This window comes from Procambarus clarkii, chromosome 44 (genome assembly GCF_040958095.1).
Source record: "Procambarus clarkii isolate CNS0578487 chromosome 44, FALCON_Pclarkii_2.0, whole genome shotgun sequence".
In the NCBI taxonomy this organism is placed as follows: Eukaryota; Metazoa; Arthropoda; class Malacostraca; order Decapoda; family Cambaridae; genus Procambarus; species Procambarus clarkii.
The window spans coordinates 8336216-8360256 of NC_091193.1; the positions used below are offsets into that span (position 1 = coordinate 8336216).

The 24041-nt window shown below is 41.8% G+C and overlaps 1 protein-coding gene across 2 annotated transcripts in view; it reads left to right on the plus strand.

Annotated features, from left to right (window-relative positions):
- Positions 1–20511, plus strand: part of LOC123745266 (ribonuclease H2 subunit B) — a 60397-nt gene extending 39886 nt beyond the window's left edge. Inside the window, exons 6-8 of one of the 2 annotated variants that reach the window (XM_045725612.2) lie at positions 1326–1522; positions 13272–13357; positions 20110–20511. In XM_045725612.2, the coding sequence (XP_045581568.1) occupies positions 1326–1522; positions 13272–13357; positions 20110–20176 (350 nt within the window). In that variant the 3' untranslated portion in view covers positions 20177–20511. Of the gene's footprint in view, positions 1–1325; positions 1523–13271; positions 13961–20109 lie in introns of those variants that run through there. The other variant, XM_045725614.2, reaches the window with a different exon arrangement.
- The last annotated feature ends 3530 nt before the right edge of the window (positions 20512–24041 follow it).

The following is a 24041-nucleotide window of genomic DNA, read 5'->3' on the forward strand; positions in this document are numbered from 1 at the left end:
ATTTATTTTTTTTTTTTAAATAGGGGTAACATTCCTGGGTGTGAGAGCATCGGTACTAAGTGAACAACCAAGGCTGGCACACGCAGCATGAGCTAACAGCACTGCTGTTTAGCTTGAGATAACAGCATCACCTAAAGATGTATGTTTAGCTGTTATTATTTAGTGATGATAGTATTACAGAAGACCCCTGACTGTGATAAAAATGACCAGGATTCTGATAATAGTAGGATTGTGATGATAATTAGCACTGTGCATAGTATGGTGGGAGTAATCTTGGTGAGGGAGGGAAGTAGTGTCGTCTGCTGACTCTGTGTATTCACCTATTTGTTCTTGCGGGGGCTGAACTCTGCTCTTTCAGCCCGCCTCTCGACTATCAATCAATCGACTGTAACTACTATTTCCCCATCCCCCCAGGAAGCAGCTCTGTAACAGCTGTCTAACTCCCAGGTACCTATTTACTGATAGGTAACAAGGGTATCAGGGTGAAAGAAACTTTGCCCATTTGTTTCTGCCTGGTCCGGGAAACAAACCCGGGCCACAGAATTACGAGTCTTGCACTCTGTCCGCTCAGGTACCAGGCCCCTGACAGCTACCAGGTGCAGCAACCTGGTAAAGCATGCATGTCAAGTCTGCTAACACTTTCAAAATTGCACAAGTTGAATTGACAAAAATGCTGCTGCTTTGTTCAGAGGTAAGTAGCAACCAACATTTGTGAATAGGGAAAACAAAGGACAGAAATCGGCGATACCCCAAAGACAGCATCCAAGTTGCTGTGATATCAAAAAAGTCCTGGTATCAGTGTTGTTTTATCAATAATGTAATGCCACCATTTTTCCAAAACCTGCAGTATTCAAATTAAATGTTTCAGTTCATTTCTTGTTATATGTATGTGTGTTCTTATTACATCACATGTGACTATTGACACCTTATTAATTCTTGACTTTGAGAAGTTTAATCTTCATTTCAAGAGTAATTAGCATTAGCTTGTTTTTGTTTACTTTAAAGTCTGAGAGTAATATTTTAATACAAATAGATTTATGGTAATACTCAAGAAAGTCTCCCAACTCCAGTTCTAGGTCAATTTCATGCACCTCGTACCCATTCCGTGTAAAGGATAAGAGTCTGTAATATTTAAGAATGCCGTACCCTGCTTTGGGACTCAAATATTGCACGCTATATGTGTAATAAAGCTCAAAGTTTTTACTTTCAAGTACTGTAATATTAAAATGTTAAATATTAATTCTGAAAACAAATCTACATGGCCTGAATACATGTAAATCTGGCATGGACTGACCTTTGTTTAACAGGATTTTTTCCCCACACAGAGGCATACCTGGAATTGGCACATGGTATAATAGCAGATTATCTTTCTGAAGACCTAAGCAAAGCCCTCTACAGACACTTAAAACTACCTGAAGTGAAAAGCAATCAAATAGGATTAGAAAATCAGCGACCATCCAAGAAAAGGAAGTCCGAAGGGCCAGTTGAAGACTACACTAAGAATAATGTCCCTGCAAATAAGGTAATCAAGAATCTTTAGTAGATATATATAATGGTTTTTGTAACATTATTTGTATTTCTTGTTTGCATTTTGGTGGTGTCCATGTTATGTCTGGAGAACATAATCACATATCAACTTAAACATTAAATATACCTGCATCAATCTTTCCATTCTCATTCTCAAATGCCAGGATATTCTCTTAGTTGTCTCATTTGTTAACGATCTCTCTTAAAAAAAAAAAAAAAAAAAAAAAAAAAAAATAATAATTGCAAGTAATTGCTGTTATCATACCTCAACTCATTTTGAAGCCTGCTCCTAGAGAGACTTATTTCATGAGACTGTTCTTTACACTATCAATATCATAGGGAACTAACATACAGTAACTGTCATACTAGGATACTGGTGAAACGTCATGCAATGGCAGTAATCCTACCTTTGCTCGGTTCAAACCTACTCCTAAAAAAAAATATTTATTTCATGTGCCTATTATATGCATCATTAGGAATAAACTTCATTCATTCACAAACAATCCTATTAGCAATAGGATGGGCCCTTAGCCAACTGTGTGCCAGAGGCTTTGTGTGATCAATTGACCTGATCTCCCATGTATCAACCTGTTGAGTGAACAAGTTCCAAATGTGAGTTGGCCTAGGAATGAATGATCGCTGATGGAATGATGTTCTTGACAAGGCAGTTCCAGCATGAGACTGTTGAAGGTCGAGAGCCTACTGTTACAGGTGCCAACTACTGGTTGTCCACGAAGTTGAGCCAGGTGCAGAACTTTGAGAATGTTGGCTTTGTACTAGAGATAAGACTAAAGATAAGCTGTCTTGCATGGCTTCCCCTCCCTTTCCGGCCCATTGCCGTCGTGTGGGAGCCTAGTGAGCGGCTGCCGGAGTGTGTTGCTCTTTGAGACGGCTTGCCTTCTGTCCTTTTGAAGCCTTGTACTCCTGCTGCTGTTCTCTCCAATTCCGCTGGTCATTTTTTCCTTTAACACATGTTTAATTTTTCCTTCCTGCCTCTTCTCCTTTCAGATTGTTCCCTACCTGCTGACTTTATGCCATTCTTGAATGATGTCTTCTGTTTTGACGCAGTGTGTTTGGGTAGGCACACTCTCACTCGTAGAACTGTGGTACCTGACGTTGTTGAGTGAGGGGATGCTTTTATTGTCAAACTTTGCCTTCGTTGCCGAGCCCGATCTTGACGGACTGACGGCTCGTAAGGTGACGATTGCAGGGTGTATATCTCCAATGCACCTTTGGGGGGGGGGCATCTTCTTGGGTATCCTATCCTCTAATTGTGGCTCCATGGTGAGCATGGGGGACTTATTTGTGAATGATTTTTTATCTGTTTGTATTCTTGTGGGGAGCCTCTATGGCTCTCCGGGGCTTACCGGGCTGATATGTATGTATTTAACAGCAGCATCAGCCGATTAGAGTTCTTGCATACCAGGGACCACGAGCCAGAACCTGGCCCTCTTGAGAGGCACAAGGAGCAATGGCCTATGGAAACTCCCATATGTTTGGAATCATTCCATGCCTGCCATTGACCAGAGTTTGGCACCCAGAAAGGTCTGTGTAACAAAAACTCCATGGTAAAAAAAAAAAAAAAAAAAAAAAAAAAAAAAAAAAAAAAAAAAAAAAACCTTAAAACAAGAGGGAGGCAAAACTCTCAAAACTAAAACAAGCGAACGTCATCCCCACCCTCGCGCCAGCCGCTCCAGCTGTCAGTTCTTTGGCTGATGTTGACTGGCGGTCATTGACTCTGGCCTCTGACTCCTTGCAGTTTTGTGACTTAGTGTATTTCTGCGGTGTGTGGTGCACAGGCCAGGAGCACTTCATCAGTACTGGGGCTGCATGCGCTTGGGTCAAACTTCCCTAAGCGCCGTGTAAGTACAGTACTGGCCTTGAGTCTTGGGGATTATCTTTCACAAGGCGTTCGGGAGCCGCTTCCATATGGATTTTACTACTCGGAAATTGTCCGCCCTTGGGGTCAGCTGGGGTTGTTGTAGCCCCCGTTTGACCTTTGTTTCCTTTTTGTTTGTTTTGTCTGGTGGGGGGTCTGCCCCCTTGGTTGTATCCACCAGGACCACCAGGATAGCGCGCAGGACTCGTAATTGTGGCGCGGATTTGATTCCCGCACGAGGCAGAAACAAATGGGCAAAGTTTCTTTCACCCTGGATGCCCCTGTTACCTAGCAGTAAATAGGTACCTGGGAGTTAGTCAGCTGTCACGGGCTGCTTCCTGGGGTGGGTGTGTGTGTGTGGTTTGGGGAAAAAAAAAAATAGTTGGCAAATAGTTCACCTAGTTGGCAAAACCAACTAGGTGAATACCAATTGTTGTATTGGTGGTCCTCCGCTAGGGCGCCCGTGCTTGTACACGTTGCAGGGGTTCAGTTTTTAGCAGCTCTTAAGAGTTTGGGCCCAACCAAACTTCTGGGCTTCCCTTAGCAGTCAACCTAAGGGCCCTGGAAAACCCCATTGGGGCTCTATGGACATATGGATGCATCCTCTGGGTTCCAACTCGCCGAGTGTGAGTTTGATGGTTGCTCTGTCCCCTTGTCTCGGGGTGACACTTGCCAGTTTTGCCTCCGTCATGCTGCCTGTTGGGTCAATGACATCTTTGACCCGGAGTCTTGAGAGTTGTGTTCCTTACTCATGCTCCAGATTACCCAGTCATCTGATATTGATGTTTGGATACAGGCGGCTTCAGCATTGCATGCTAGATATCGGTTGCTGCAGTGCTCTAGGTTGGTTGCTCACCCAGATGCTCCGAGGCTGCCCCGGTTTGGTTATAGGGGACCCGGACTTGGGGGCGTTGGTCTCTTCGACTTTGGTTTCATCCGCGCTCCCGAATCCTTCCATGGTTGGTGGAGATTATCCTGCTCCCGGCTCCCAAACGTCTGAGGGTTTTGTAGTCTGGACGGGGTTTAGATGGATGCGAGACTTGGGAAGCTTCGGGGACTGACCCATCTGGGTCGGTGATGGAGGCATTCGAGCCTGCTGTGATGGAGGCATTTGAGCCTGCTCCTCGTGCCGAGGCTTCCGGTTTTTGTTAACGGACCCCCCTTCTTCTCAGCCTTTTCCCTGAACTTTGCCTTTTCTTTAGAGGCAGAGGGTGTGTGGAGGATGGCTCTGCCCCGGATCCTGGCGTGGAAGATCCCAAGGCTGGGAAGGAGTTGACTTGGAGGCGTGGGCCTCATTTGAGCCCGATTGGGTGTTGTACCCTTGTCGCAGGGCTTGTTGTTGCAGGGGGAGGGGTTTTCGTATCCCTTTTCCCTGTATGAGTATGATTTGGGTTAGGCTTCGGGTTTCCCTGGGTTCTTCAGTTCCTTCCTTCTGGAGGATTTTGGTTTCTCAAATTCTGCCTAAGAAAATTCAGGAAGCAATTGCAGCTTACCTCCTGCGAGACCTGGATTACGCCTCGGTGATGGAATTGTCGTCTTTTGAGTTTGGTTCAACTTTCCCCTATTGGGTGCATTACGAGGTACCGGAGTTCTACTGTCTTCCTGGTTGTCAGATTGTCCTTTCTTTTTGTTGGGAGCGTGGCGTGGTTTTTGTCGAACCCGCACACTTGACTAGCGGGAGACTTCCTCTGTGGTACAGGTTTACCTGGGAGGCGAGCATGGGCACATTAACGCGTGCTTGTTCGCCCCTGTACTGTACTTCCTCGGGATGTTGGCATTGTGCAGCTGCACATGCAGGTTCCCTCCCTTTCGGCTCCCTTGGTGGCAAGGGAATTGCGCGCCTGGTGGCATTTAGCCTAGGTCTTGCGTTTCTTTTCCCTTCTCGAGCTGTCATTAACTGGCATGAGGAGGATGTAGAGGCACTTCGTGCCGGGTCTTTGTCCAGTGCGCTTGCCTCGGCAGCTAGGGCATCTACTACATTGTTGAAGTTATTTGCGCTGATTCTGAAGGAGGCGGTGTCCGTTTTTTGCTTCTCGCCTCGCATGCCAACAGGCTGTGCTTGCTTTCTTTGGAATCCGTTTGGACTAGCTCTTAGGTTTTCATCGCCCTTTTGTCCGTTGCTGTTTGGGGAGACTGCTATCATGCAGTTTCTGCAAACAACATCGTCTAGTTGTCATCCCATGTTGGACGTGTTGGTTCTCTGGGGTAGCCGTGGTGGGCCCCTCCCAGAAGGGTCGTGTCAGGGTTCGGGATTCCTCTAGTCATGGTAGGCCAGTGGTGCCAGTTTCGGAGCTGGTGGCGTCTGGTCGGCGCAGTGGTTGCTCTGTTCGGCGGCCGGTTTCTTGCAAGGGGTGTTGCCACATTGACGGGTGGGGGGAGGCTCGCGCTGTTTGCTTACGCCTGGTCCCACTATTTGTGGGCATTTCGGGTCGTCTCTCTTCCAGCCTGCGGTGGCATTGTGTGGCTTCATCTCCTCCAGGGGATTCGGGGCTAGCAGGGCAGGGCTCTTCCCCTGCACTCCGTTGGGTCATCTTGGAGTGGGTACACTTGGGCGTGGTTAAAATGACCCCATCCTTCAGGTGGGTTTCCCGCCCATTTCTAGTTCCGAAACAGGACTGTGCGGATCCGAGTTTCATTCTGGACTTGTCTCGACTGAACCCCTGGAACTTTTGTCCCTCTTACGGATGACCACTCTGTCCCAGGTCCGACTTCTTTTGGAGCCGGATGCTTAGGTGTCTCAAGACATCCGGGATGCATGTTGGCACGTGCCGATTCATCTGGGGTTCAGGGATTGGTTAGGTTTTGTGGTGGGGCAGCAAACTTTCTACTTTCGTTGCCTTCTATTTGACCTAAATCTGGCACCTCACGTATTCACGTGTCTTACCCAGGTTGTGGTGACCCGTCTGCGTCTATTAGAGGTTCGGGTTCTGGCTTACCTCGACAACTGGCTGGTGTGGGCTCCCAGCCAGTCTGCATGTCTGCTCACTAAGGGTGTGGGTCTTTCCCAGCTCACCAGGCTTGGGTTCCTGGTGAACTAGAGGAAGTCCCATCTGGTTCAGTCCCGGGTTTGGACTTGGCTGGGTTTTGTGTGAGACTCTCAGACCGCTTCCTTGTCTCTCCCTCCGTTGTTGTTGCTGCGGCTGCAGTTCCGCCTTTGCCCATTTTTGGAGGGCTCCCAGGTCACTCGACAGTTGCTCGAGCAGCTGTGAGGGAGTCTGATGAGGAAGTCGTGCTGGTTTACCAGCACGACTGGTAAACTGGAAGTTGGGTTGGGTTTGGCTTCGGTGTCTATTCTGGTTCCTTTGGAGATCTCCCTTCTGCCACTCTAGCATATCATTCAATGGTCACATTTGTTGAATGCCTTTGCAAAAGTCTGCATATACAACATCTGCATTTTGTTTTTCTTCTAAGGCTTCTGTGATTTTGTTGTTGTGGTTGAGTGACTGTGACAGACAAGATCTTCCTGCTGTAAATCCATGTTGTCCTGGGTTGTGTTACGTACAGGGGTACCTCGATTTAAGAATTTAATCTATTCCTAGAGACGGTTCGTAACCCGAAAATTTGTAAACTGAAGCGAATTTCCCCATAAGAAATAATGGGAATGAATTAATCCATTTCTGACTCCTCAAAAACTTTGAAGTAAAGTAAATTTTTATTCATAATTCACCCAAATCTTCACTACAAAATTATGTTCGTCATTACTTACCCTTGCTGATGACTCCTGTTGGCGTATGGAAGATGGTGAGGAGGGGGGAGGAGAAGAGGTGTTACTGTTTGGAAGGGGAGTCCCCTTACATTATAACATCAGGCAGTGAAGATTTCTCTGGAGTGCACTCTGGCACATTTTGCCTGCATACCACTAGGTCCTAGTTGTGGCTCACTGCTTGATTTTCTCACTTTTCTCACAAGGAAATGTTCCATTGAATATTTTTTTCCCTTCTTTGCAACACTTGTCTGTAGTGAGGCATCACATTGTCATTGAAAAGATTAATGCAATGGCCTACTACAACTTTATCTGGGTAATTCTTTTCAGGAAAACTTTGCAGTCCTTCCCATACTGCACACATTTTCTTAATTAATGAGGAAGGGACATTCTCTACTGCCTCCTCTTCCTTCCTTGAAGATTTGTTGGACTGCCTAGCTAGTTCAACAACACAAGTACCATTTTCATGTTTACCAATGATCTCTTGTTTTTCCTCTATGGTCATTCTCACATGTGATTTCTTGCCTTGAACCTTACCACTGGCTTTCTTGGGACCCATGGCGAGATATATAATAACAACTTTTATGCTCAAATGGCCAAAAATCCAACAAAAAACTGTAAATTCTTGTGAAGAATTCAGGCGGGATAGTCACTGGGCGCGAGGCACTGGTAAACTGAGGCGCGATTGCCGTGCCACTTCTCGTTAGGTCAGCCGTATGCGTTTCAACAAACTCGTGTCCCAATTCAAATTTTCCGAACAAATCGGGCTCGTAACCCGAAAAGTTCGTAAACGGGAACGTTTGTAACCCGAGGTACTACTATATAAGTATGTTATGAAATGTGGAATAGGAGATAATAGACCACACAACCTTCAAATATGTGAAAATGCTTTAACCACTGCTCTGCATTAAAATACAACAACCCATGGTACGCAGAAAATAAATTCTTTTAAAAAAATTATTTTCTCGCTTATATTATAAAATGCAGTCTCTGATCTCGGGAAACTAAAAAAAAAAAAAAAAAAATTGTATGCGACATACTTTAGCCGTGATGGAACTGGGAAGTTGAACAAATTATGGGCGGTGAACGATGGAATGCTCAAGGTCACTAGGCCCCGCCACCCCGTGGGGCAGCAGTTGCAGTGAATATAATGTTTCACAATTATTTTGATGTTTCTTATTCATTTCTTTTCTGCATTTTGCCGTAATATTAATCAAAAGTGGAATTTGGGGAATATGTAGTTCAATGTGTGGAATATTGCTATGCTCAAAATTATGGGGCTTATATATATGTGACATGTATATTATATTCTACGACCAATCAGTGTTTTTGCTGTTATTACACTATATGCACATTGTATATACTTATCTACATATGTGTTCACCATAACGAACCACTAAGTTAGTACAGTATAGTGAGCCCAAAACAACAAGAGTGACTGCAACACAGCAGCCAGTAGTCTGCTGGTTGACTCCCCACCCACCTTCAACACCCACTGACCAAAATTGAAGAGAGACCATCATACCCTTATTGTGAAGGGAGACCATCATACCCTTATTGTGAAGGGAGACCATCATACCCTTATTGTGAAGGGAGACCATCATACCCTTATTGTGAATAATATAATTATTGTTTTTGTTACACTATTTACACACATTATATATATAAGTATTTACATGTTTTATTCACCATAACTGTACAACTAAGCAGGTATGATGAGTTCAGGCAGTAGGAGAGGTTGCACCCCACACGCATCTGATGGCTGCCTCCTTCACTGGTGCAAGGCCACATGTACTAATATTTCTCCTACAACAATACTGTTTGTGGTGTTATTACACTATATACACATACATCATATATAAGTATCTACATGTTTTATTGACCATAACTGTACAACTAAGCTGGTATGTCCAAAGAGCATAGTGTCAACTGCATGACAAGTCACACAGCAGGTAGCAGATGACAGCCTCACCCACTCCCTCACCAAAATGGTTCCTCCCAACAAACTCCTTTTTCTGTTATTATACTCTATACACACATTATATATAAGTATCCATATTTGTATTCACCATAGTGAACCATTAAGCTGATATCTTGATTCCAGACAATAACATGTTGGTACATGCCAGCCAGCAGACAACGCTATCTCCCTCCCTCTCCAACAATACCCCTCCTCCCACATTGCTAATTCTCACCACAATCCTGCTATTATCAGAATCCTGGTCACTAAATCATGTAAATGAATAATTTTCCACTTTTGTTGTTGTTGTTGTTGTAATAGAACATGAGAAGTAATTTGCTAGCACTGTGAACATCTTGAACAGCATTTATTCACTGATGTCTGAGCATTGTACACAGTTTTTATCACAGTCAGGCTCTTCTGTAATACTATCATGGCTAAATAATACCAGATACCTATATATCTGGACTTTTTAGGCGATGCTGTGGTCACAAGCTGAACAGCAATGCTGTTCGCTCATGCTGCGTGCGCCAGCCTTGGTTACTCACTCAGTACTGAGGCCTTCGCACCTGGGAATGTTGCCCACTTTTTTTTTTTTTTAAATGGCGTCTGTTTACAAAAGCCCTGAGGAAGCTGATGTGAACCCCGTGTAGCTGTGGGAGTTATGAATGATATGCTTATACCTGTGAGATCCCTAAGGTGCGTTGCACACCACCAATCGAGAGCTTCAAGGCACGTTGTGCAGTGCAGTGCTTAAACAAAATTCTGAAAAAGAAAGGGCTCTAGTGGTGGTTCTAAATAGAAAACTGTCGTCTGAGGAGCCCATAAAGGCACATTGTGCGAGGAGCCAATGCAGGCTTTTCAATTTCAGAATTGCTTTTAAAAACATGGTGAAATACTAAAGAAATTGTTTATAATCTTTCTGAGACCAAAGCTGGAATATGCAGCAGATGTATGGTGCCCATATCTTAAGAAACATATCATCAAACTGGAAAAGGTGCAAAGACATGTAACTAAGTGGCTCCCAGAACTGAAAGACTAGAGTTACGAGGAGAGGTTAAAGACATTATATATATGCCAAAACTAGAAGATAGAAAACAAGGCAATATGATCACTGCGTACAAAACAGTAATGGGAATCAACAAAATTGGTAGAGAAGAACTCCAGAGACCTGAAACTTCAAGAACAAAAATTTTTAGACTTCAGCTAAATAAACAAAGCTGCTGAAGAAATATAAGAAAATTCTCTTTTGCAAACAGATTGGTAGACAGTTGGAGCAAGTTAAGTGATGAGGTGGTGGAGGCCAAATCTGTGAGTAGTTTCAAAGTGTTATAAAAGAAAAACTGTTGTGCTACCACTGGTAAATCTCCTTCAGAATTACTGTTCAATAGGCACTTCAAAGTGCACATGGGAGCAGTAAAGACAGATCCAGATAAATAGAAATCCTTAACTAGCTTGACCAATCAATTGGCTCAGGGAGAGGAAGTTTTGTCTAAAGAGTGGGATGCAGAATATGCAAGAAATTTTTGAATGGGTAAGCTTTGGGTAGAAAGGTAGATTGAAGTCCTATGCTGCAGGAATTTCTCCGTACAAGTGCAGAGTTTTGGGAATTTTAATTGGAACAGACATGCAGATCAACTCGTGTAAAGATTCACAGGGAATTTCGAAATCCCATCAGGTGTGGATGTGGCAACTAGTGATACCCAACCTAATAATGAAAGCATAACACCTGCAGAGGACAGGGAGGCAGAGCAAGGGGCAACAGAGGGAAATGTAGATACAGCTAACTTGATGGAATCAGATGTTATTAATTCAGAAGGTTCCTCAGAAGTAATGGGCCTAGAGCCCCAGTTGAGAAAATGAGAGTTGTGATAGACTTAACCTGTAATAGGTAGAGTTTATTTAAAAGGGAAGGAATGTTAGGATTAAGGTATGTTGTAGGTTAACGTCACTTAAGATTAAGTTCATAATGCTAAGAGACGATGCTCAGAATGCGCGAGAATGTGCAACTGAGCTGAGCATTCCTTTCCAATTAATATTCCAGACAGCCTTTTGCTTGCACAGGAATCTTAGCAGATATATGGAAAAAAGGCAAACATAGTACCAATCTATAAAGATGGTAGTCAAGAGGAACTTCTACATTATAGACCCGTATCATTAACAAGCGTGGTAGTCAAAACACTAGAAAAAATAGTTAAAGGCCAAATGGGTTGAACACCTAGAGTTCAACATAGTTTTCCTAGTTCAACACCTTTTCCTAGTCATCATTACTAGAGAGTAATGACATAATAATGGACAGACAGTATGGTTTTCGAACAGGAAGATCCTGTCCCGCCAAACACACACCGAAACTACGACGTTGGTACAACGTTCTAACAAGTTTTAACACCTCCTAACCAGTTATAACAACCAATATAGCAAGTTGTAACAACGTTCTAATACGTCATAAACACGTTAAGCCAAGATGTAACAACTGTATAACAAGTTGTAACAAGCAGAAAATAGAGAGTTTCGGTTTGTGTTTCCAGGGGTGTGACAAATCTATTTAATTTTTATGAGAGCCACAGAAATGATGCAGGAAAGAGGTGGTTGGGTTGACTGTGTGAATCTGGACCTAAAAAAGGCTTTTGACAGAGTCCCACACAAGCAGCTGTTCTGGAAACTGGAACATGCTGGATGGGAGACAGGAAGACATCTGACATGGATAAAAAAAAATCTAACCGACAGACAGATGAGAGCAGTAATCGGAGACAATGTACTGAATGGAGGATTGTTACTAGCAGAGTACCATAGGGTTCAGTTTTTGCACCAGTAATGTTCATCATCTACATAAACAATCTACCAGAAGGAATGCAGAATTATGTGAATATGTTTATGGATGATGCTAAGATACTGGGGAAGAAGGAAGATGCAGACGATTGTCTGCATCTCCTATATCCAGCCCTTCAAATTGATCTAGGTAAAATAAATTCTTGGAGCGTAAAGTGGCAAATGGAATTCATGCCATGTTATGGAATGTGGAATCAGAGAAAATAGACCACACACAACTTACAAATCATGAGGAAAGGCATTTCAGAACTCTAATAAAGAAAGACTTAGGGGTGGTTTTGGATAATAAGCTGTTGGCAGAGGAAGACATAAAGAACAATAAGAGTGGAGCATGTGTGTTGCTTTCCAACTTTTGACTTGCTTTTAATTATGTGGATGGTGAAATACTTAAACTGTTCATTACATTTGTGAGACCAAAATTGGAATATGTAGTAGTTGTATGGTGCCCAAATATCATGAAGCACATAAATAAACTGGAAAAGGTGCAACGGCACACTACAAAACGGCATGCTACAAAACTTCTGGAACTGAAAAACAAGCGTCACGAGGAGAGACTAGAGGCGTTAAACATGCCAAAACTAGAAGATAGAAGAAAGAGGTGATATTATCACCACTTACAAAATACTAACAGGAATTGACCAAATTGACAGAAGAATTCCTGAAACCAGCAACATCACAAACAAGAGGACACAGATTCAAGCTAAGGAAAGAAAGGTGCCCAAAAAATTAGAAAATTTTCATTTGCAAACAGTGTAGTAGACGGTTGGAACAAGGTAAATGAGGTGGTGGTGGTCAAAACCGTCAGTAGTTTCAAAGCGTTATAGGATAAAGAGTACTGGGAAGATGGAACACCATGAGCATAGCTCTCATCCTGTAACTACACTTAGTAATTACTATCTTGTGTTCATTATATCTGACTGTAAACATTAGTGCTATGTAATCTTTACACCACCATGTTCATGTTCTGAGATATGCAGGTCTTGGTAATACCTTTTTTGTTCATCCTTATATGCAATTAAAACATCTAATTTTAGTAAAAACTTCATATAACTTGCATGCATTGCTGCCTTATGTACAGACTTTACGGGATATGGATTTCCACAGATCATTAATTATTTTTTAGCATACTGTCTTACTGTATGTGGGAGGGGGGGGTTTGTGTTTGTGAAAGTCAAAGCTTACACTCATTGTACATGTGTAGAGAAACTACTTAACTATTAAAATTATTTATTTTATTGATGGCATTTTCAATCATGCTTCGGAGGGCTGAAATGTTTTGAACTCATTTTGGTATTTATTTTACAGTTATTCTTAGAAAATGTACCAAAAGTTAAATAATGTATAGAATTCCTTAATGTGGTTTTCTTTTCCAGATAAAGAGTCCACAGTCGGCAAAGGCTAAAGCTCTAGCTAAATCAGCCTCGGGATCGAAGAGCATTACTTCTTTCTTTACTAAGAAGTGAGTGCAATGGAATTATTACTAGGGATATGTTTCTTAAACCTTAGCATTCATTGTTAAATCATTAAAATATTTTTCTATTTTGTAAGCATTTTATTTGTATCATGGTATGTAATGTAGGTTATTCTCATAGAAGTCCATATACGCCTCCAAGGTGGTGCTTATTTTACTCATATTCTCACCCTATACTGTTTACCCTGGTCAAGGCTGCCTTTCCCTCTAATCCAGTTTACCCTAATTTTATCTTCATCACACCCATCATGGCTGTTGCCATATGTTCACTGTTTCTATCTTGGATATCTATTCCTATATCCATATTGAAAGTATGCCTTTCAACTAAAAATTGCTGTTTTAATTTCAGCTGTTGCTTGCAAATTCGTAAGTCAAATTTGTCACACATTAAAACAGTCATCATTGTGTCACTATTCGCATGTTAAATTCTCATTTATACAGCTCTAATCTTAATACTCATTCTAGGTTATTGACTTGAGCCTTCTTTACTATACAACCAATATGGATACTAATCAACCATGTAGACATTACATGAAGTACATTATATAGGCTACTGTATTTTTTTTATTTTCCAAATAAAGATCTAGACTATTTATTCTCCTCATTTTCCCACACATCCACTTCCATGAAGAAACTTCACTGTTTAAGACTCCCACACATAAAGTAGGTGCTCCAAACATTATACAACTCCCTCCTTTTTTCCTGATTTATTACTCTAGAAAGTGATCAACATAACCTTGTCCTTTGAAATTTTGAAATATCACATCACTTAATGCACCGTATTCTTAATTAACTACTTCTACACTTGAAATTGAATTTTGTATTAACAGGTTTCCAATTTGTATAGTGGGGCAATTGCTGCTTCATCCACTCCTTTTGTACACTGCCATACCAATAAATGTACTGTATTAATATAAATGTCTTCAGTACCATTACATTTTAACTGATTTAGATCACTTTATGCAAACTTGCAAATGACAGCCTATTGCATCTTAAAATTGACATAATATGCACGATGGATAATTTAATTTGTAATATTCTTATGTTATGCTGTGAAAATGGTGAAATGGTACAGTAAATGTAAATCATTAATTCATATGTAACTAACATTGTGGTGACAGTCATGAAAGAAATTTATGATGCAATTTAAAGTCACACCTAAAATTATAACTGTTAAAAACTAATTTATGTTCAAGACTTGTGTAGGATTTTGTTTTTTATATAATAGTTTGTTAGATATGCTGTATACAGGGATAGCATGCATTGTTGCCCAGGCTTAACTAAATGAAATTTGCATGTACAGTGCAAATGTACAGTATTTACATGTTAAAGTGCATGTACAGTATTTGTGTTTTTGTTTTTCGTTTGTTTGTCATATCCAGTTTTTTCTGAGTCATAATACAAATTTAGCTGGGAATATGATTCTGCAACTGTATATTTTTGCTTTCTTTCACATTCATTATCATGCACAGTCTTATGCCTAATAATTCTCATAATCTTGTATTCAACTTGTCTACCACTTGTATTCTTCTCTACAACTTGTATTCACAACTTGTATTCACTAAAAGTTGAAAATTAGAGAAGTGCTGATATACTTTACCTGTTAGATACTGACAAAATTCTATAGTATTTTATTCAGACATTTTGGGACCGAGACCAGCCTAAAGTTTGTCTAGCAGCAAAACCTCACATCCTTCACTATTAATTAAAGAAAAAATAAATTTACAACCCCTCCATTCCATCATCCTCCCTCCCTTCCACCTTCCTTCCATTGTCCTCCACCCCTCCCTCCCTCCCTCCCACCTTTAATCTCTTTGGTATTATACTGTACACTTAATACCCTGGCAGCAGTTCTGAAAGCTGGCAAGACATCTTGCATTGTTTACACACTTATCAATATTGTTCATTGCCTTTTGGAATTTCTTTGCATTGTCCTGGATCAGCCATGATAATGCTGGCTATTTATTCTCCATAACATTAGGTTTGTGGCGCACTTTCACTGCAGCATTAACTGACCTTACTTTAAATTAATTGTCTTTTTCCCTGTCTTGTTCATGTCTTGTTCTTCATGTTTTGAGCAAAATATTCAGTGAGCTTATCAATAGCCTTCATAATATAGAACAAGTTCCCTTGCTTTTATAGTATACCTCGTACACAATGCACTTAGGAATGACTCTGGACCTGAATTATTTCTACTTACCAGAGCGAAAGCATCTCGCTTATTTTCTGTTCACTATGCAACTAGTAAATATGTCACAATACAGTACATACCTTAATTATTAGCTAAAACATTGAAAGAATGTTTTGTTTGTTTTTCATCAATAAATCCAGGGAAGCAAGAGAATAGGTTCTTTCTAGGCTTGTCACATGTGAAAAACAATACTAGGACCCAACAGAACCATATTGTGTGGTTCTTGATTATTTACCTTTTTTTTTTTTTTTTCTTTGGAGAGTCCCTCCGGCTCCCCGAGCTATACTGGGTTGATATGTATATATTTGACTGTGGCAACAGTCAGTCGATGGGGTTCTTAGCTTACCAGGGACCACGAGCCAGAACTTGGCCTCCTTAGAGAGACATCAGGAGCAATAGCCTATAGACACCCCCATGTAGTGGGACACATTCTGTCTGCTATCTACCAGGTCAGGCACCCAGAAAGGTAGGAATCCCAAAACAAACTACAACTGGTTAAAAATTGCAAACCAAAAGCCAAATGACTCCCCAATCAGAAAAAAGCAAACAAGCATGACATCACCTCAGCTGCTGTGCCACTGTCTGTGCAGCTCCCCCCCCCCCCTCTCTGGGAGGATCCAGACCTCCACTCCGGCTACCCAACCCCAGTACTGAGGCTCTTGTGTTGGGTGGCGGTCAATCGACTCTGGCTCCAATCATTGAGCAGTGTTGTGCCTTGCGGTGTTGTGCTACAGTGGTGGTGGTGTGCGAGACAGGTGTAATTCCAGAAGTATTGGGGCTGCATGTGCCTAGGGTTACCTTCCCTAGGTGTCCTATAAGTACTGCCCTTACAGTTTAGGATTACCTTCTACAAACTATTCAGGGATTACCTCTGCAGGGTTCTTTTGCTGCTTGGTGACTGCACGCCCTTGGGGTCAGTTGGGGTTTTTTCCCTACCACTGTTTGGTCTTTGGTAGGAGGTAATATCATCGCTGGCTGGGGCGCAAAGTACTATGCAGCTGCCTTAATACACACAGCAGCCGTTTCTGTTCCTCCTGGAGAGGTGCGCTTTTGCGGGATGTTTCTTTTCTTTTGTTTTCCCTGGTGGGGGTTTGCCTGGTGTGGCTGTAGTACCACTTGTATTATTTTGGTGGCCCTCTGCTTGGCTCCTGTGGTTGTACACATCGCAGGGGTTCAGTTTTTTGTTTGGTAGCTCTGGGATAACCGGTTAGCAGTACCTTGCATGGGCTTCCCATAGCAGTCGGCCCAAGGGCCCTGGAAACCCCCATTAGGGCTCATTAGTCCGATGGATGTGTCCTCTGAGTCCCATCTCGCTTCATGCTAGTTTGAAGGTTGCACTGTTACCTTGTCTCAGGGTGACACTGTTTTTTGCCTCCACCATGATGTCTGTTGGGTCAATGGCACCTTTGACCTGGAGTCCTGTGAGTGGTGTTTCTTGCTTGTACTCCAGTTTACACAGTCCACTGCTATTGATATTTGGGTGCAGACAGCTTCAGCATTGTATGAGAGGTTTAGGTTGGTTGCCTTTCTGGATGCCCCGCTTTGGGTATAGGGACCCGGACTTGGGGGCATTAGTCGCTTCGACTTTGGTTTCGTCCTCGCCCCCTTGTCCTTTCCCTGTTGTGGTTCATCATGCCCTTTCCCCCTCCCCCCTCACTCCCAGCTCCCAAACTTCTGAGGGTTTCAGAGTCGGGGAAAGGCAGACCTCCCGTGTCAGCTACCCAACCCCAGTTCAGAGGCTGAATATCACAACACTAAAAAACAACAGACTGGAGGGACGGAGAGATGCCAGGGAACCTCTGGGTCTCGCCCAGAAATGGCGTTTCATTACATTCAACGCTGGTTTTCTGTGGAGCGCCCCTCTGGCTTCCCTCAGCTGCCTAACCAAAGATAAAGGAAAAGAGCGACTTCCCTGGGAGGCGGGCATCACTCGCTCCTCAGCTCCAAGTTGAGATAACTGACTGCAACCTGCGATCCAAGACTACACATGCTCGAGAAGGGCCCAGAACATTAACGAGGTACCGTGCAGCCAGGACCTTGTTCGATCTCCAAAAGCCCCGTGCCCGAATGTCAACCCAGGATGTATTATCAAAAATAGCAGCCAAAGTCACAAACTTACGAATGTCGTGGGCATGGGGATAAACAGCAGGCTGGCTGGACCGAATAATCCTGCGAACAACCTGGGAAGACATGTGCTCTTGAACAGGGAAGAAGGGAAACCAGACCAACCCAAATCGAGTCCCCTGCCACGGAGGCTGTAGTGCGCAAGTAACAACGAATAGGTCTGATGGCCCCCTGGTAGATGGCAGACAGACTGCTTCCGATTACATGGGGGTGTTTATAGGTCATTGCTCCTGGTGATTCTCCTGGTATCAGGTGATTCAGGTATCCTCCAAAGGATACCTGATCAACCAGGCTGTGACTCATACGTCAGGCTGCGAGCAGCCGCGTCCAACAGCCTGGTTGATCAGTCCAGCAACCAGGAGGCCTGGTCAAAGATTGGGCCGCGGGGACGCTAAGCCCCGGAAGCACCTCAAGGTAACCTCAAGGTAGGAGGGGGCCAGGTTCTGTCTCATGGTCTTCGGTAGGCTAAGAACTGTTGACAGAACATTTGACTATTGACACGATCTAATATATACACATCAGCCCGGTATAGCTCCAGGAAGCCTGGGAAGCGGATCTCGCCCAGAAAATGGCGTTTCATTACATTTAACGCGGGTTTTTTTTTTCCCACAATTGATGATTGCACCTAGTCACCAAACATAGTGTCAAGTTTTTCCCACAGTTTCTTCTTGTTTTTTCTATGTACAGTATATACTTCTCATAAGTTTTGGATTGCATAGCATTTATTGGTGCTTATATATTAGCTTCAAAATATAAATTAAAAATCTATCCTTTGTCATTGTTCAGTGCTTTCGTGTAAACTATTGTGCATTATTTGAAACTCAGTGTAACATTCTTGCTTCTTCAGTGTTTTAGACATTTGTGATTTGTCTTTCATCTGATTAGCATTATTCCTAATTTTGCCAGTAATCAATTTGTGGTGCACACTTCCCATTATCTGTGCCTGTGCTCAGCATTACATGCATTTATTTCTGTGCAAATAAATACTGAACTTCTTATCGGTTCCCTATCCATCTTAATGATATAATTTTTAACACTTTCGCGGCCTAGTGTCGATCGCTCGACCTGTCAAAGAGGTTTTGGGCATTCCACGGGAGCACGCGATAATACTTAGCAGTGTATACTCTTTTCAACTTTGTCACCTTAATTCTTGTCCTGGGATTTTCAATTTTGTATCAATGTGTTCGCAATAGAATGTTCTACAGGACTAAAAGCATATACACTCCAAAAGCCCGGCTTACGACCCGCAGCAAACGGTGAAAGTGAGAGAAAATTACCCGGGAGCGCACAAGAGCGATAAAATGTGTACACTCTTTTCACTTTGGTCACCTCAATTTTCGTCTTAGGTCTTTCATTTTGGTATCAATGTGTTCACAATAAAATTCCCAACAGGAGTATATGCATATAATGTCAAAAACCATGGCGAGCTCCACCCGCTGACGTGATTAAAGCAGGTGATGAGAGCAGGGAGGAGCACCAGGCCTTCCATTAGAGAGTGCGGTAATACTGAAAAGTGTATACTCTTTTCAATTTTGTCATCTCAATTCTCATCCTAGGTTTTACAATTTGATATCAATGTGTTCGCAATAGAATTCTCTACACAATTAAATGCATATGAATTCTGAAAACCCGGCGTACCACCCACACAAAACGGAGAAAGTGAGGGAAAGTTACCCGGGAGCGCTAAAGAGCAATGAAATGTATACACTCTTTTCACTTTGGTCTTTCATTTTTGTATCATTGTGTTCGCAATAGAATTCCCTACAGGAGCATATGCATATATAAAGTCCAAAAGTCCAGTATACCACCCACAGCAAACAGAGAAAGTGACAGCGCATTACCTCCATGAGTGCTCATCAAGAGCAATAAAATGGATTTTCTCTAACTTTGTTACCTCAATTCTCATCCTAGGTCTTTCATTTTGGTATCAATGTATTCGCAATGAAATTCCCTACAGGAGTATATGCATATAATGTCCAAAACCGCTGTGCTCCTCTCTCGCATCCAAGCCGAAAGCTGGCTAAATTTTTTTAATTTTTGATGCCATACTTCGTCATCAGTGGAAATAAGATACAGTGTACTAAAATTTTGACTCCATACTTTGTCATTGGTGGCCGAAAGTGTTAAGTACCTTTTATACTTTTATATGTAGCAAGAGCCTTTTATACTTCCTTATTCTTTTACTGTTATTTTTGACATTTTTGCTCTGTACAGGTATTTTGAGTCAGTTTTTTATCCTCGGTTCTTAGTTTGCATCTTCATCCAACTATACTGTTTCTCTGACTTGTTCATGGCATTGTGAAGTTTCTACCAGTGCTACCAAAATTTCAACACACAATTTCCATTTCTATGTTCTATGTATCAATATACAGTTACTTAAAACATTTACTGGTATACTGTACCATATTCTTGTATATGCTTCCAGATATTTGACACAGGCAGCTTCACCTGTACTTGGCTCTCTCCTTCACTGCATTACCCAGATACTTTAAGCTTATTAATTTGTCATTATTTATTTATTAAAGAAGTATTTACAAAATTTGCTTAGGCTATGTCCATGCATGAAATGTAAATATGTGAGTAATTAATATTTTCATTTTAAATAACTAATACATGTGTATAAAATTATGTATTTAGTCTTCAAATCTATTGTTTAGGTTTATATACCACTAACAAAATGTCAAAGACTGAAGACTAAATACAATTTGCCCGGTTTTCTATCAAACTTGAGTATTATTTGAATTAGCATTTATATGGTATTACAGTATTTTGTTTCAATAAATTCCAGTGTCTTAAACGGTAATATATGGTTGATTTGCAGCAAACTTGTGTTCACTTTGATTATCCTTCTTATCCAGGATCTTCCAGATTGAAAACCATACTGTCTGTCTGATATTATATAATTTCTCTCCAGGTGTTCTACCCATTTGGATTTAATTATTTTTTCCAATATTTTGACTATTACACTTGTCAATGATACCGGTCTATAATTAAGGGGGTCTTCCCTGCTTCCACTTTTGTAGATTGGAACTGTGTTAGCCTTTTTCCACACATCAGCTACAACTCCTGTAAACAGGGATGCTTGAAAAATCAGTTGAAGAGGAATGCTGAGCTCAGGTGCACATTCTCTCAGAACCCATGGTGAACTTCATCTGGATCAACTGCTTTGTTCTTATTTAGCTCCTTGAGCATTTTTTCCACTTCGTCTCTAGACACCTCTATGTGCTCTATGTTGTTCTCTGGAATTCTTATTGTATCTGGTTCCCTGAAGATTTCATTTTGTACAAACACACTTTGGAACTTTTTGTTTAATGTTTCACACATTTCCTTTTCATTTTCCGTGAATCTATTTCCCATTTTCAACCTCTGAATATTATCCTTTACCTGCAATTTGTTGTTTATGAATTTATAGAATAGACCTGGTTCTGTTTTACATTTGTCTGCAATCCCTTTTTCAAAATTTCTTTCTGCCTCTCTCCTCACTGCCGTGTAGTTGTTTCTCGCATCTTTGTATCGCTGGTATGTTTAGGGGTTTGGCCTCTTCCTGTATTGATTCCATTTTTGTGTCTTTTGGTCTCTGGCCCTCTCGCACTTTCTGTTAAACCAATCCTGTTTCCTAGTTCTGCTTCTGTTTTGGTATAAAATTGTTTGTGCCTTTATCATATATTTCACAAAACTTGACATACATCTCATTCACTTCCTTGCCTAGCAACAAGTCTATCCAATTATACTCACTAAAAAAATTTCTAAGGTTGCCATAATGTCCTCTCCTAAAGTCAAGTTTTTCAATTGCATCAACCGTCATATTTTCTTCCAGATTATAACGCATTGCATACTTTATTCCCAAAAAGACATGGTCACTTTTACCCAAGGGAGGAAGGTACTGAATGTCAAATATTTCTTCCTCCTTCCTGGTAAATATCAAATCTAGCATGGAGGGAACGTTCCCTTCCCTCATCCTCGTAGCTTGTTTAACATGTTGATACAAGAATGTTTCCAGGATGAGGTCTACAAATTTACAGGTCCAAAAATCTTCTGTTTTAGCTTAATATGCTTCCCAGTCTATGGATTTCAAGTTGAAGTCGCCGACTATCAACAGTCGTGAAATATCGTTTCCCGCTCTCGCTATGATCTCTCTCATTATTGTTATAAGACCTTCTCGTTTACTATCTAGCTCCTCCTTTGACCATGTGCTACTTAGCGATGAACTATATGCATTTATGATCATTAGTTTATCATCCTCATGGCAGATCTCTAGTACTATTATGTCAACTTCTTGTGGATTGGCAGTCATTATTTTGTTCATCTTTAGGTGTTCTTTCACCAGCACAGCAACGCCACCGCCTTTCCTGATTTTTCTGTCCCGTCTCCAAATTGAGTAGCCCCTTGGGAATATGACCTCATTTAAAATAGCATCTTCAAGTTTTGTCTCCGTGAGTGCAACAATGTCTGGTGTCTGCAGCTGTATTATATCACTTAACTCCAGTATCTTTGATCTTACTCCATCTATGTTGGTGTATGCCCATACCTTGTGCTTGACAAGGTATGGGCTCCATGCTGGGGCTACATACTCCAGCATTAGTCTTACATATGTGGTATACAAGGTTCTGAAAGATTCCTTACACAGGTTTCTGAAGGCAGTTCTGATGTTAGCCAGCCTCACAAACGCTGCCGATGTTATGCTTTTGATTTGGGCTTCAAGAGACAGGTTAGGTGTGATATCAACTCCTAGATCTTTCTCTCTGTCCGTTTCGTGAAGGACTTCATCTCCCATTTGGTATCCAGTGTCTGGCCTATTTCTTCTGCCTAGTTTCATTACCTTACATTTCCTTGGGTTGAACTTTAGTAGCCATTTGTTGGACCATTCCTGCAGTTTGTCTAAGTCATCTTGTAGCCTTATACTATCTTTTGTATAATTATACTATCTTTCTGTCAAAGCCTTTGACAGAAAGGCTTTCTGGCAATCCAAAAATACTGTCAAAGGCTTTCTGGCAATCCAAAAATATGCAGTCTGCCCAGCCCCCTCTATCTTGCCTGATTTGTGTTGCCCGGTCATAGAATTCAATTAATCCTGTGCGGCATGATTTGCCATCCCTTAACCCATGCTGATGCTGTGTTACAAAGTTCTTTCGCTCCAGATGTTCCACTAGTTTTTTCGCACAATCTTCTCCGTCATCTTGTATGGTATGCAAGTTAGGGACACTGGCCTGTAGTTCAGTGCCTCCTGCCTATCATCCCTTGTATATCGGGCCTACATTGCCCATCTTCCAAATTTTTGGCAGTTCATCTGTTACTAGTGATTTGTTGTACACCATGGATAGTGGCAGGCACAGAGCTTCTGCTCCTTCCTTTAGTAGCCATGGTGAGATTCCATCCGGGCCTATAGCCTGTTACACCCAAAATTAGCAGATGTTTCATCACCTCCCCACTGGTAATCACAAACTCCTCTAGTGGTGTCTGGTTAGATATTTCCTCTCTTATTTCTGAGATTTCTTGCTCTACTGTGAAGACTTCTTGGAATTTATAATCAAGTTTTTTTGCACACTTTCTTGTCGTTTGTAGTGAATCTGTCTGCCCCTATCCTCGGTTTCATTACCTGTTCCTTCCCTGTTGTTTTCCTCCTGATGTGGCTGTGCAGCAATTTAGGTTGAGTCTTTGCCTTACTTGTTATGTCATTTTCATATTGTCGCTTTGCGCCTCTCCTCACCCTGACCTGACGTATTAATTCCTGGCACTCTGGTATTTTTCTCTGCTCTGTAGTGTCCTATTATTTCTATAGTTTCTCCATGCCCATTGACTTAGTTGCTTTACTGTGTGTATCACAGTGCTTTGTGTGTAACATCTGTCTCACTAATTACACAATATCGCTTGCACAAAATTCTGGCATCCCAGGGTGTGTGTGGTGTGTTACTGCACATCCCTTTTGCCTGCACTAAATAGCCACATGTGAGGTGAATCCATCACCACAGCAGAGTTGACATTTTCATCAGATTCATTGTGCCTCGTTAATGAGGTGTAGAAGGATTGAGTAATGAGGCCTGGCTATACATAAAAGTGAAAGCTTTTAATACTTATGTTGTTACCTAGTGATCAATTCCTAGCAATTGACGGTCTAGCTAAGTTAGATTTCATCAGCGTCTGTTACGGACGTATGTATGTTATCCAAGGTAACGTGTTTGCCTTGTCTCACCGACATCCTGTGTGGTGATATCGCAAGAATTGTTTAATCATAGGATGACACATTTAGGGTCATTTGTGATTGCAGTGTTCAGTAATATATTGGATGTGTGTTAAGTAATTATTTCACATTGGACTGTGTGACTCGATTTAAACTAAGTATTTAATTTACTGGCTCAT